Source organism: Humulus lupulus, chromosome 3, assembly GCF_963169125.1.
Source record: "Humulus lupulus chromosome 3, drHumLupu1.1, whole genome shotgun sequence".
Lineage (NCBI taxonomy): Eukaryota > Viridiplantae > Streptophyta > Magnoliopsida > Rosales > Cannabaceae > Humulus > Humulus lupulus.
The window spans coordinates 49,390,548-49,406,614 of NC_084795.1; the positions used below are offsets into that span (position 1 = coordinate 49,390,548).

At 32.0% G+C, this 16,067-nt stretch overlaps 1 protein-coding gene across 1 annotated transcript; it reads left to right on the forward strand.

Annotated features, from left to right (window-relative positions):
* Positions 1-11,740: 11,740 nt before the first annotated feature.
* LOC133822667 (pentatricopeptide repeat-containing protein At1g71060, mitochondrial-like) lies at positions 11,741-14,163 on the forward strand. The gene has a single exon (XM_062255075.1). The coding sequence runs from the start codon at positions 11,997-11,999 to the stop codon at positions 14,007-14,009; it is 2,013 nt and encodes a 670-aa protein (XP_062111059.1). The 5' UTR covers positions 11,741-11,996; the 3' UTR covers positions 14,010-14,163.
* Positions 14,164-16,067: the final 1,904 nt, after the last annotated feature.

The following is a 16,067-nucleotide window of genomic DNA, read 5'->3' on the forward strand; positions in this document are numbered from 1 at the left end:
ACGCCTAAATATCCCTAATATGGCTTAGTGCCTGGATTAGGGGGCCGAGAGGCAATAATTGAATTAATGAGATGCTTATGTGTTATGAGCATGTTATTATGTGAATTATATTATGATATGATTATGCTTGCATGTTTAAGTGTATTAGATATGCATGTGGGCCCGTTTCTTATTAGAATGACATTTTTGTAATTTTTACCCATTGAGGGTATAACTGTAAATATGTGTTATATGATTGCAATCACGTTATTATGTGGATATATTTAAGTTACTCGGTACGAGGCGATCCTAGGGAGCTAGTTAGCGGAAAAGTCACAACAGGGTAAGATACCCGACGCGGAGTGAGCTTAGGGGTATTTTGGTAATTTGGTAAATTACTGGGAATTATAGAGTAACGAGAATTAATTGATGAACATTGGATTGTTAGATTATTTGGGATTAATTGAGATAATTTGAGATTAGGGGGAATTATGCCAAATGACAATTTCGCCCTTGGAGGTAACCTTTGAGATTAATGGGGCAAGGGGCATTATGGTCATTTGATCACATGGGTCAATTAACCAAGCCAGCAACTAAGCTTAGGCTCATTCACTGTAACGACCTCCTTTCTTAACATACATATATAGTGTAAAAACAAAGTTTAACCTTAATACGACAATACTGAAATTCTGAATTTACAAAAAACTTTATTAAACAATACATAAACTAATGTTCATAACTTCAAACCATACAATACCCACAAACTAAATAAAAACTTTATCTTACATACAAATCTTAATACTTTTATAAATAATTTTTTGTGGCGTTACTACACCTTAACGTAGAATTAGAGATGTATCCAACCGATAAATTTAAAAGCTTTCTGTAAATTAAAACGTTCATGAAATACTTTTAAAGCTTTATGTAAATTATAAAGTTCACAAAATACTTTTTATGAAATATAAATATAAAATCAAGTTTCTTGTTTATTTATAAAATAGCATAGCAGAACTCCACTCCCTTCAGGTCAGCCCCATATGTACAGTCATGTTGGCTCCACGTATACTCATCAACAATTTATATTTGGGGCCTCTTACCTACAATACAAAACATTATCTGATGAGCTAAGGCTCAGTAAGCAGAATAGCTACCTCATATGCATTAAAATAAACGTGCAACATGTTATGTAATTTCTTTCTTTCACTTTCCTTTCTTTTGGGCCCTAGAGGATGCTGTTGCCGGCATTACATAGGGAATCACATTCTCACCTGAACATAAACATGATAATAGGGAATTTCTCCCTCATAAACATTCATTATATAAGGAAGTACATCTCCCTCCTTACATTTTTGGGACGTAGGTCTCCCAAGCAACACCTCTACTTTAACGCTTTCAATAACTTGTTTATGAACATTAAGCGTGCTTATGCATAAGAAATATAACATTCTTAAAAATAACTTATGCATAACAACATGGTAGGATTACATATAAAGCATATAAATGCACATAAGACACATAAAAGACTTATATTGTAGATGAGGATTCTACTTACCTTGCGTTTTGATAAAACAACCGAAATTGTTAGCTTCCTGATAAAAACACAAACTATTAACTTATATAAAATCTACATGATGTAATTTTAGTTTATAATTGTTGTTATTCTATTTTTCTTATTTTATTGTTTATTTTATGTCCAGGCGTATGGTCATACTATAATTGTCCATGGCAAGATCCCGGTCTAAAAGTCGTGGTCATGGTCATACGGAAATGTCCAGGTCATAGTATCAGTCCATAATAGTCCAAAGTGTGACGATAGCCTATATAAGTTTAGTATTATAAGGATACATAAAAAAATAGTTTATATTTCAATTTTGGCATTGTAAGTTATGACGACATGGTAAAATAATCTATATATAAATTTTGGCATTTTAACGGCATGGTAACATAATCTATATATATAAATTTTGGCATTATAACGACATAGTAAAATAATCTATATATAAATTTTGACATTATAACGGCATAGTAAAATAATCTATATATAAATTTTGGCATATAACGGCATAGTAAAATAATCTATATATAAATTTTGGCATTATAACAGCATAGTAAAATAATCTGTATATATATAATAACTAAATAACTGAAATGAAAGGCTCGGGAAAGAGCTTACCTAAAAGGTTTTCGTAGGCTAGCATTACGGACAGAACTTCGCCTAGATCTTCGAGGTTTAGAACTTTAGAAGGGTGTTAAGAAGATTTTTGGGTAGAGTGAGAGAAAGAAAAAGAGGTTTTGTGATTCAAAATGAGTTTTGGAAGGGCTATTTATAAGAAAAACTTGGGATACTATGCTAATAAAATATTTAAAATATCAAACATAATGGAATAATAAAATATTCAAAATATTAAGCATGGTGGTTTGCTAAAGTCATCATTGTATCACTACTGCATCATCATGTGGGAACCATTGGGTGGACCCCGTTGTGGGACCCATGTGGACCCTACTGTGGGACCCACTATGAATAGTACCCGGTGAATAGTAAAAAAATGAAAATTTCCCAATCTTCTTATATTACTTAGTCCAACATTTTTTACTCACAAATTTTTCTGAAAAAGTTTCTCTAACATCCATAAATTAATTATTCTCATGTGTCAGTTACTTCAACAACCTAGAATTGTTAAAATCCCATAATAGAATACAACTATATCTCCAACGATCAGGTTACAGTTTCCAACGGTCGGATCACTATTCACCAACGGTCATAACGGCTAGTTTTTGTCCTATAAATACTTGTTCCTTCAACCATTTACTTGCACAACTTCTTCATGTCTTAACCTTCTAGATAAAATTCATCATCAAATCATGAATTTCTCTTTATTGTTCATAACTTTAGTGATTGTTTGCTTGTATTTAGCATCATTCTATGGGTATTATACTAATGAAATGCCCATGAATATTATAGTTGCGTATTCATTAGTTATTCTTCCACTTTACTTAATAGCTCTAGCATTCGATTAACATTGTAATGCACTCAAAAGTATGAATAAAAACATCTTCTCTTATTTTTCATAATTGTTATAATGCATTTGTAGAAAGAAGTGGGAGTTACATTCACATACAAGGTATTCTTTAAGCCTTGGGAGCACTTCACCTTGAAGAACACAAGACACTCCAAGGATTAATCAAGATGGAATTTTGGAGATTTGGAGCCATTTCTTGGGGGATTGCAACTGTGGTTTGGGGCTAAAACTTCTTAGGTCATCACCACTTCAAAAGTTCAAAATTCTGAGGTGAGATTCCTCTATTTTGATATTCAAGTGGTGTTCTTGGGTTTCTATGGTTTTGATTTCCTAGTTGATTTGTATGTGGTGTTTGGGATGGTTTGATTAGTAGGTTTTGTTGCCTAGGCTTAGTATATAGTTTATGTGGCTAGAATTATGTTAAAAACCCTTAAATTTCAGGACTGGAATTGGCTGGAAATCATAGAGTTTTGATTTGGGGAAGAACACTTGTGTTATGGGCAGATTTTTGAGTTCTAGTGACCAAACGCGACTACGCTAAGTCGGGCGCGACCGCGCTGGTGTCCCAAAAAGGGGGAAATTGGGTTCCAATTTGGGGGCTTGAGTTGAGGGGTGCGACCGCGCCAACAGCTCAAAAGTCCCAATATTTTTTTGGGCGCGACTGCGCCAAGGGTAGGCGGGACCACACCAGGGGCCTTGAAATGATGAAATGCTGATTTTTTTTTAGGGCTAGGCCCAAGGGCTCGTGGAATCTGACTTAGGAGGCTGCTTGAGGGCATGGGGGACACTTCTAGCGCCCCGTTAACTGGGAACCATGGTTTTAAGATTTAGAGTTTGGTTTGGAACTTGGGTTCTAGGGTTAAGTCCTGATGACCATATATTTGTGTTGTGACTAGGGTTTCCGCAAGGCTCGGGTCAGGATTAGCGCTCGGGGTCATTTCATTATTTGCACGAGGATCGAGGTAAGAAAACTGCACCCGATGTGTGAGATACGTGATTAAGGCTCGTCCCAGCTATCAAATGTATATGATTAGGGCTCGACCCAACTATTAAATGTAATATGATTAGGGCTTGGCCCTAGTGTTAAATGTAATATGACTGGGGTTTGGCCTAATTGTTAAGTGTATTATGATTAGGGCTTGGCCCCATTGTTGAATGTATTACGATTATGGATCGACCCAGCTTCAAATGTATATGATTAGGGCGCGACCCAACTGTTAAATGTAATATGATTAGGGCTCGACCCAACTGTTAAATGTAATATGAGTGGGGCTCGGCCCAACTAGTAAATGTAAACATGATTAGGGCTCGAACCCAGCTATGAGCATGATTATAATTATGCCTGGGTATTTCTGCTTTAGTGTACTGTAATGCATTGTAACTATGTGTATGGTGAATGTATTATATGGATGTTTGTTCTGGCTAGGAAGCTCGGTTTATAAGTCGGGAATTTGTCTATTGCATCTGATTAAAGCTCGGCCTGCTAGTCAAGGGTATCTTTGATTCAAAAAGAGCTCGACTTATAAGTCGAGGGACTAAAAGGGCTCGACTTATGATTCGAGGGGTTTACAAGGCTCGAGTTATAAGTCGAGGGATTTATGAGGCTCGACTAATAAGTCGAGGAATTACAAGATTGGCTTATAAGTCGAGGATTTACAATGTCGGCTTATAAGTCGAGGATTTACCAGGTTAGCTTATAAGTCGAGGGATTACAAGACAGACTTATAAGTCGAGGGATTACAAGACCGACTTATAAGTCGAGGGATTACACGACTCGACTTATAAGTCAAGGGGTTCACAAGGCTCGACTTATGAGTCGAGGGTTTGCAAGGCTCGACTTATCAGTCGTGATCGGCATTATGTGCACTGAGCGCAGGCCGTTAAGGCTAGGCCACCCTAGGAGTGCATTATGCACTTGACTGGCTCAGATGCCATATGAATGAATGGGAGTGTGATGGACCCAAAACGGGTATATTTTAAATATTTATAAATCGCAAGCACACGAATCGTTCATATAGAATAGTGATCGTGTAAGCAAGGATGTCGAACCCAAATGAGTTGTCTAAAATAAAAAAAAAAACTATTTTAAACCAAAATTAATAAATTCTAACCTAGCTCCAAAGATTGATGAGATTTTTGTATAATGAAAATAAAATAAAAGATAGTAATAAAGAAATTAAGATGGTAAAAGAAGGATTATTAAGATAATAGAATCCACAAAATATAAGTTTAATAATATTTATAAGTACATTGATTCCCAAGTTTTAGTGATAGTTAAAATAAATCAAACTATCATTTTCAAAATAGATTTATAATTTTAAGCACAAATTACTTCTAAAAAGATAGGATTTTTATTCACTTTTCAAAAAGTATAATTTCAAAGCATTTAGTGTAAATCAATCTAATGAAATAACAAATAAATCAATGAACATTTTTTATAAGGCAAAACATAATATTTTTGTTCTAAGCATTGGATGTGTATAATTTAATGACACATCTTACACAAAGAATATTATGTTTTTGCACTAATGAAGAACAAAGTGTAATTATGAGCTAACAATAAAAAATACATGATATTTAAGATGAAAGAAAATATTTGAAGAAGAAAATTCAATAAACTTTATTGCACAAAATGAGAAATCAACATACAAAATAAACACTATCTTGTTACATATTGTTTCATCATCACCTTAATAATCTTAAAAAGATTAGAAACTCATAACTAAAATAGCAAATACAAACATAAATAGGAAACTTTGGAGGAGAAACCCCCAAATTTTTCCTCTAAAAACTCATAGGAAAAATGACCAAAAAGAAGAAAAAGATGAAGAGAATTGAGAGGTTTTGAAAGTGTAGAACTTGTGGTATGGTAACCTCCCCCCAAAAAATCACACAAATAGTCTTGAAAATTCCCTATTTATAGACAAAATGAGATTATTAAAATATTAAATTTCAATTAATTAAATTGATTAAATTAATTAAATTACTAATAATATGGCAAATAGGGGTAACATATAGGATGTAATGATGATATTTTTGGGTAAAATGTGTAGAAAAGTTTGGGTAAAAAATGGCATTTTTGGGCATTGTGGGACAAAGGGACGTTGTTGGGCTCAAGACAATTGGAGGCATTGTGTTGGCTATTGGCAGCTGTGATGGACTATGGGGTTGGAATTGGGCCACGTGGTTGGCTGGGTGAAGGCAGAGGTGTTTGGGGCGTGAGTGTTCCTGATGTGTTTTGGGCCTGGGCCCGTGAAGGAGCTGGATGTGGTGTTGCTGGGGATGGGCCTGGACGCTGCTGAGGCAGCTGGTGGAGAAGAGCTTCAGGCGGTGAGGTGGGGCAAAGGTACTTCAGCTGGGCCACTTGGAGGCTTGGGCCTGGTCTGGGCAGAGGGGGAGTATGTGGAAAAATGCCACATTTCATGCTATTTCTTTCAAAATTACACCTTTCTCTTCTTTGCTCTTATTAATTTTTTAAGCACCAACAATAGACCAATTTCCTACAAAATAAATCATAATAAATATTTTCAATTATAAAATAAATCAAGTTAAATCATTGAAAATATTAATTATAACTTAATTTATATTTAACATTTAAGTTCAATAATACAACATTTTTTTACCTCAAATTAAACAACAATAATATAAATAATTAACTACAACAAAATAACTATAAAAATACACAAAAATATATAAAATCAAAATAAACCCAATAAATTCAAAATTACTTTAAAACTTAATAAATCAATTAAAAACTCAATAATTAAGCAACAATTAGCACATAAAAAGTGGTAAAATAACTCTATTTTGTAGAGTTATCAGAGTGCGACATGCACGTGTGTGACCCTATGGTCACTTACTAGTACAATGTGTATGCTTGGTTTCAGTTATCACTATCAAGCATGTTGTTATATTATGTTGGCTATCTAAATCTGTTAGTATATTTTCTTGTTGAGTCTTTTGGCTCACGAGTGCTTTGTGGTGCAGGTAAGGGTAAGTAGAAGCTTGGCCAGCCATGAGTTGGAGAGCGTTAGGGGCAGTGTGTACATATGCAGTCTGCTCGACTGCCACGGCCGAGGTATCACATGGGAACTAGAGTTGGACCCTCTTTTGTCGCTTATGTCGACTTATTTTGTAATCCCTTAGTTGTAAACAAATTTTTAAACTTGTATTTTGGGATCCCATGTAAAGACTAAAGTTTTCTTTTGATGGAAATGTTTGTTTGTTGACCAAGATTTTTAATACATGAACCCTCAGTGGCTTAATCACATGTTTTAGTCCAAATAACTTGTTTAACGATTCCAACACTAATTTTAAACACACATGGTAACAGACCCTAATTAGCAGGGCCTTACGGGCCACGTCCCGAGGGCCACACTAGTGGTTCTCTGCCTTCTTGATTCGATTGTCCTCCAAGTCTAGAATTTGTCCTCGTGGCCTGGAGAGAGCACCTGGTATCAATCATTGCAGTCTTGGGCCACCACAAGATCGTATGACAACTTTTTGGGTGTCTCGAGTAGTGGTGTCCAGTTCGTACACTCAACAATTGGTATTTCCCACAACGCCGCCTGACACAGGAAAACGTGTAGCCGTATTTTGACAGTGTCAGGGACATGCCTCCCCTGAAAGAGTGGACTGCAACATGCAAATTGGGCCCTGTGCGATCTGCATGGGTCCACCGTCACCTTTGTCGTAGAAATGTATTTTAATTAGGCATTTAATCCCACTTATGTGAGAATATTCTTGTAATACTTCTCATTAAGAGAGTTAATGACCCTCAGCCTCTATAAATAGGGCTAGGACTCCATTGTAAAAAGGTTCGCAAACTCTTGTACTCAGGGCACTCTATACGCTGCCAGAGAAAACCTCCATTGAAGCTTGCCATCTCAAGCTTCAAGAACACTAATACTAAAGACTCGTGGACTAGGGTTGTTTTATAACCCGAACCACGTAAAATCTCAATGTTTATCTTCTTTATTTTCTTTAAGTTCTATTATTAAGTTGATAACAAAAAAGGCGGTCAACAATTAAAAATTATCAAATAAACTTCTTAAATTCATAGTTTTAATTTATAATTTTTTAATATTTTATTATATTGAAATTCATAGTTATTTTTTTCTAAAAGATTTTCTAAAAGAAAATTAGAAAAAAAAAGTATTTAAGTTTAAAACTATAATACACTGTATCTTTATATATAAAAAGTATACATCTAACATATTCTTGGTTTAAGAGTTTTCTTTTTAAACTATAAATGGTTTATACTTTTTTTGGATATTTGATTTTATCTTATTATCTGTTTGAATCTATGTTTTGATTAATTACTTTTTGAACCCTGTGTTATTTACCCTAGATCTATTTTTGGTCAAACATTTTTGAACTAAAATGACAAATAATACACCAAACTAACAATTCAAAACAAAAACATAATAATTCTACTTAACAACTGTGATGCCATATTTAATTTTTTTCTTCATCAATATTGGGTTTAGGGGCGTATTTAAATCATTCTACAAAACATAGAGTCCAAAAAGTCTTTTCTCAAAACACAGAATCCAAACAGGTAATAAAACAAAACACATGATCCAAAAATATATAGATCCAACTATAAACAATATTTTGGTTTAATTTTTATTAATATGTTTATGTCATTCTTGTATAATATATGATATTGTTTGTTTATTTAAAATATATAACAAATAAAAATAATAATGTTAGAAAACTAAGGAAACCTACATTCTAAGTTACTTTTACTTAGTATGCAAAATTAATAAGAGAGGAAACATTCTGGTACAGATTGAGCAATCTAATTAATGTTCAATTAGTTTAGCTATTTTATGATGTAGATATCAATACTATTGCATAAGATGTGTTTATTTTTATTTCAAAAAGTGAAAAAGATTGGGCCAAAGGCCGTGAGTGAGTTGCAAAAGGGAAAGTTACACCAATAACTTAAAAATGAAAATTTATTTCAAAAATACCTTAAAATAAATTATTTACATATATACTATGCCACATTAGTATAACATACTAAATTTAGAAAAAAAATTGGGAAATTCCACTTCCCGATTATTTTTCTAGATTGTAAAAAGTAATTTTTGGTTGCTTATGATATCGATTTGTCACTTTTTTTTTTATGTATAAAATACTTTATTTTTAGATCATATTATTTCAGTACTTTTTGGTTAAATTTAAGACTTATTTGTAGACATCTTAATATACCAATTAGTTATTTTTATATTATATTATAGTATCTTATTATTTAAGATACATTTTGGTAACCTTCAAGCTTATTTCAGAAACTAATGAGTTGTTGTATAGTATAATAAACTATCATATAGTTTATTAATAAAAATTAATTTAGTATACTACGTGGTAACTTTTAATTGAAAATTTTTAATAGACTTTTTTAGTTACTTATGTAATTTACATGTCTAATTATTTAAGATACTTTTACGTTAATTTCAAGTCTATTTTAGAAACTAATTAGTTATCATATAGTATGAAAAATTACTCATATAATTCCAAGTTACCATGAATAACTTATTAGAAAATTATACTATTTAGTATACTGCATAATTACTTTTAAAAGTTACATTTTTGTTGCTTTTAAAATCATTTAAGATACCAATTGGTTACCTTTTGATATATGACTAAATTTTTTAGTATGCTACAAATTTAAAGCAACCAATAAACTTAGTGAGTTACCAAAAATAATCTTCTTATGTTCTATTTAAAAGTTACAAAACAATATACTAAAGAATATATTTAAAAAAAAATTACTTGAAAGGTTATATTAAATTTTGTTTAAATTTAAAATTTAGTAATTTTTGTGTTAACAAAATATAAAAAATAAACCAAAATGTTGATTTTTATCTTTTTCATCTTCTTGACCACGACAAAAAAATATATGCATCCCTCATATTACTCTTGAGCTCAACCGACTAGTGATGTACTCGAAAAATATTTTTGACATTAAGAAGAAGATAAATAAATAGATAAAACTGATATTTTTTTTAAAAAATAGTACACAAAAAATGTACGGTAAAGTTGTAAATTAAATGGGCCACACTATTTTTGTAAAGAGAAAATTATATTTTATATGAGATTTTTAATAGAGTTTGCAAAAATATGGTTTTTTTTCAAAAAAAATTAATCTATGACTTTTTTTTTAAAGAATTTTCACTTTTATGGGTTTATTTTCTGATATTTTTGTATAAAAGTTGGTATATGTCATAATTTTACTTTTAATCAAGTTTTATTAATTTGGAATGGTATATTTGTAATTTGATTATTATTTTTTTAGTTTATTTGATTTTTTATATTAATTTTATATAACTATTTTTATATTAAAATTTTCTTTTGTTGTTTTGCAATTTTTTTTTTTTGTAATATGAATTGTTTTATCCTTTTTTTTTAATTTATTATAACATTTTTTTTCCTTTTGTTAGATTGTAAGTTTTTTTTTTTAAAGCCTGGTAAGGTAACCAGTTACTTGATTGATTTTTCACAGTTATGTAAAAAAAAAATCCTAGGTTAAATAACATGTATTAGGATGGGTAAGCAATTACCCTGTTAAGAGGGGTAACCAGTTATCATACAAGGAGTGACGGGTTACTTAGATTAAATATGAAAAGAAATATTGAATTTGAAGGGGGAAAAAAGACATGATCTGATCTTACGACCTAAAAATATATACATATTAGAACGTGGAGGTAATTGGTTACCATAAAGAACCGAGAAATATATACCCATACCAGAACATGAAGGTAACTGGTTACCATAAAGAACACAACACTATACACATATCAGAATGTTAAGGTAACTAGTTACCTATTGCGGATCTAAAGATAGAAAAAAAACCCTAGAAATTTACATACATACCAGAACGTGAAGGTAGCCGGTTATCATAAAGAACCCAGAAATATACACATAACAAAACTTGATCGACTCAAGTTTAAGGAGAGGAGTTTTGGCGATATTAATTACCATAGTACCCCTCCTTTTGCTGACATGCTTTTGCTTAATTTTGAGTTATTATATTAGATTAGTTTTACCTGAGTTTTTATTAATTAAATTTTTGGGGCATGGTGCAAAATGACTCTTAATGGTAAGTGAAAGTAAGTAAATGTCCATGTTTTTAATTTTGTAGTAAAATAGCCTAATCATCTCTTTAATATCACATATTACCAAATATGCCCTTTAACAAATTACTATTTTATTTTAAATATTTTAATATTATGATATATGTATATTAGTTTTTATTTTAAAGTTATTTTGATTTTTTTCCGTTTTTTATGGGTTGTTGAATGAATACCATACCATAAAATATATATACTGAGCCATCAAAACTTACAAAATTATTACTAAAAAATGTATATATTATGCTAACAAAGTTATATACTACCATTAAAATGTATATACCATAATACAAAATTATATACTACCACTATGTATATAATAAAATAGAAATTAAATATCACAAAAAAAAAATTATATACCATATCACAAAAAATATATACACTAATTAAGAAATAATATACTAATAACCTATAAAAAACTTAAAATATCAATATAACTTTAAAATAAAAACTAATTAAACGAAACTAATATACATATACTACTATATTAAAGTTATATAAGTCCTAAATAAATAAATTATAAAATTGATAATTTATGTAATCATGTAAAATTATCACAAAAAAAATGAGGAGATTAGTTTGTTGATGCTTTTATTTTAGGTGATTTTCTATAATTTCTCTAAATTTTTCGATATAAATTAGTAAAATTTTAATTCTATGAAAAATTCCCTTTTGTAAATAAGATAAAAAAGTTTGCTAGATGTAAATTCTCCGTTGCAAAAACCCAGGAAGAGGCCCTAAACCCTAGCACCTGTTCAGAACTCATGATCTGTCACTGAAAATTCTCAAGCATTTTCTTCTTCGCGTTCGTCTTCCTCTTTCTCTGTGTGCAAATGAATGAGCAATAGCAGCTACAACAATGAATAAAGCACAACCATGTTCGTGGGCTCGTCTCCTCCTCAACCAATCCTTTAAGAAACCACCAAAGCCGACTTTCCCATTTTCCCGAGAATCCTCCACTTTCCGACGTTTTCCTCCCTCCCAGACGCCCAAATTTTCGTTTCCTGGGAAGGCCCATTACCCCACCGTATCGACCAGGGCTGCCGAGGACCTTTTGGCTGAGGTTGAAAAGGAAAGTCAGAGAGAAAGGGAGCAGAGGAAGAGTGCTGGTCTTGACACTAAAGGCATTGACGAAGAAGATAGTGAAGATTACATGGGTGTGATGCCTTCGATAGTAAAGCTCAAGAACGATGGAGACTTGAGCAGGTACGAAGAGGACGCTGATTCCGATAGTGACGAAGACGATGAAAGGTTCAGTATTCTCCGGAAAACTTCCAAAAACCACATCAATTCATTTCGACATTACTATTGCACTTCAACACCAAACCCTTTATCTCGACAAATTCTCATTCTTAATTCAACAACCGAGAGGGAAGACTATCTTCTATCTGGCTTTATTTGCAATCGCTTTGTTTCCTACAGACCAAACGTTAGTGGTTTGGATCAAACCCAAGTTTCTGTTGAGGATATTTCGAATAACCCAGGTGCCAAAATCGACAACGTAGCTGAAGACGCAGAGAAAATCTGTAAAATATTATCAAACAACTCCGCCAACCCTCGGGTTGAGAGCTTCCTTAATGATAATGTTCCTGGTATTGAGATGTCAAAGGAGCTTGTTTTGGGGGCTTTGAAGAAGCTAAGCAATTCGGGTGTTCTTGCCCTTTTGTTCTTCAGATGGGCTGAGAAGCGAAATGGGTTTCAATATACGACTGAGAGTTATAATTCTCTGATCGAAGCTTTGGGTAAGATCAAACAGTTTAAGAAGGTATGGGAATTGGTGAACGATATGAAGCTTAAAGGTTTGTTGAGCAAAGATACTTTTGCTTTGATTTCGAGAAGATATGCGAGAGCCAGGAAGGTGAAAGAGGCGGTAGAAACGTTTGAGAAGATGGAGAAGTTTGGATTGAAGCCCGAGTTATCGGATTTCAATAGGTTGATTGATACAATAAGCAAGTCGAGAAATGTCGAGCGAGCACAGCATGTGTTCGATCAAATGACTGAGAAAAGGTTCAAACCAGATATTAAGTCGTATACGATTTTGTTGGAGGGATGGGGTCAGGAACAGAATTTGCTGAGATTGAATGAGGTTTATAGAGAGATGAGGGACGAGGGGTTTGAGCCTGATGTTGTTACTTATGGCATTATGATCAATGCATATTGTAAAGCTAGGAAATATGATGAAGCTCTTGAGTTATTTAATCAAATGGAAGCAAGTAATATCAAGCCTAACCCTCATATTTTCTGTACTTTGATTATTGGATTGGGCTCTGCTAAGAGGTTGAATGAAGCATTAAACTTCTACAGACAATCCAAGGCCAGTGGTTTTAGCCCTGAGATACCAACCTACAATGCCTTAGTTGGGGCTTATTGCTGGTCAATGCGGATGGATGATGCATATAGGGTACTTGATGAGATGAGACAAAGTGGGGTTGGTCCCAATTCAAGAACTTATGACATAATCTTACACCATTTGATAAAGAGTAGAAAAACAAAAGAAGCTTTCTCTCTTTTCCAGAGAATGAGTCAGGATTCCAATTGTGAGCCGACTGTGAGTACGTACGAGATCATAATTAGGATGTTCTGTAATGAGGATCGAGTGGATATGGCGGTTCGGGTTTGGAATCAGATGAAGGCCAAAGGAGTTCTTCCAGGAATGCACATGTTCTCTACATTGATTAGCAGTTTATGCCTTGAAAATAAGTTGGATGATGCTTGTAACTTCTTTCTAGAGATGATGGATTTGGGGATTCGACCTCCAGCTCAGTTGTTTAGCAATCTTAAACAAGCTCTTCTTGATGAAGGGAGGGAAGATAAAATTCAAACTTTGGTTGAGAAGATTGAGAATTTGAGGAAAAGTTCATTAGGTGGTTGATGCATTTAAGGGAACCAAAGGGGTGTGAGAATAGTAAAATTTTCTATATCAAGAGTAGGTCTTTTTTTTCTTTCTGTTTTTTGTTTCAAAATTATACAGCATTGATGAAACTAAATAGAAAATCCAATAAACTTTTACAATCCCAAATGCTTAAGATCCTTCCCTCCAAAACAAACCTTGTATTTTCACATGAATTTTGATAAGGAACTTTGATTATTTAAAGAGCTGAAGTGAAACAACTACATCGAGAAGGTAATAAAAGAGGTTATGGAAAACTTTTAAACCATTTCTTGTGGAGATCTACAATTTTCTTATCACTCTAAGAAAACCAACTACAAGAAAGTGTCACAGAGCAAGAACTCTCACAGATAGAATAGAGACCATGAATTAATCATGAAATTGTAGTTTAAGAAAGAATTGATGAGTAGAAGCTCTGATGATGCTATCGAAACATATTTCAGCCAACCACACATAGACATGCTTTTTCTAATTTCAGATAAAACTTTCATTAGACTGTTGTACTTGGGATATAGCAGAAGTCTTCTTGTGACCCAAAAAACATTTCAAGATAAAAGCTCTAAACAACTCAGTAAATGTTGTGATATGAGTCAAAATGACTTTCCTAAAGAGTTTTCTTGTTTTATAAAATGAATCATTTTGGACTGATGTTTATTTGACATCAGTGTTCTATTTTGATATAGTCACAATATATGTGACAGCAATAATAAATCGTAATTACTAGATAACTTGACGAAGAGACACCTGAGAAGTTCACTTAAGAAATTGTTAATTTCACACATGTCATTTAATTTGCCTATTCAATGAATCTTACCACTACAAAATTGAAGAGTTCTTCTTCCACTTATTTATATGATTTTTCATTACTAGTGCCACTAACCAAGTCTAGGTGGCCCAATTAATAATGTTTCTGGGCCTAGGTTAACTGCAAACCCATTTTTGCTAGTTTTTTTTTAGGGACCATTTTTGCTAGTTGATCACTATAAAATCTAGCAATACGATTGATATATATCATAAAATAGTTATAATATAAAATATCAAGTGGCTATTAAAAGTGACTGTATATCTAATTTATACAAATACAAGTTAATGTAGGACTTTTGTGTCATAGTTTTTCGTTTTCTCTTTTTTATTGAAGTTGGAATTTTGTGTTGCACTTCATTTTCACAGGGGTTTCAATTCATCACGAAAATATTTTTGCGAGGTTTTAGTGCTAACTAATATACAATTAAATTAAAGATGTTTTAGTCAAAACACGTATATGGTGTATGCTTGATGTATTATTAATTAGCATATATAATAAATACACTTAACCATCATATATACTTGTCACTTATTGATTTAGATCTCTTTCTAAAATATCAGCCTGTTTAAATGCATATATTTTGAGCTTAAAATTTAATGTTATCATACGAAATTGACTAAAATTAATGGCTTGCGTTTGTATACATAAATATATTACATTGTACACATTTTTCTTTAATAAGCCAAATACAGACCATATAAATATAACATATATTCGTATTGTTTGTGATATTGTTACATCAAACTTATCCCTATGGACACGTAAACGAGTTGAATATTAATTATGATATCGTAAAGAAAAAATCCTCAATATTAACTTCGGTCACAATTTGTTTTTATTTTTGTTTTTAGTTTTATTTTTTCAATCTTGACTTTTGAAGAAGACCCTAGAATATGTATATTTTCTTGCCCAGGTTTTACGTTTTAACTTATAAAAAAATTTATATATATATACATATATTTGTTTAGTTTTAAAATTATAAATATTTACTATAATTTTAATAAAATCAGGTTTTTTAAATATATATATAATGAAATGAATTATAATTATATAGTATATATATATATATATTTATATCAATAATCTTTACCTATATGACATATAAATACAACGTTGACATAGATATATTCACATGGCTAGATAACATATATATATATATATATGTAAAATACAATAATATTTAAAAAAAAATTAATAATAGAAATAGAAAAAGTCATAGTGTAGATAATAGTATA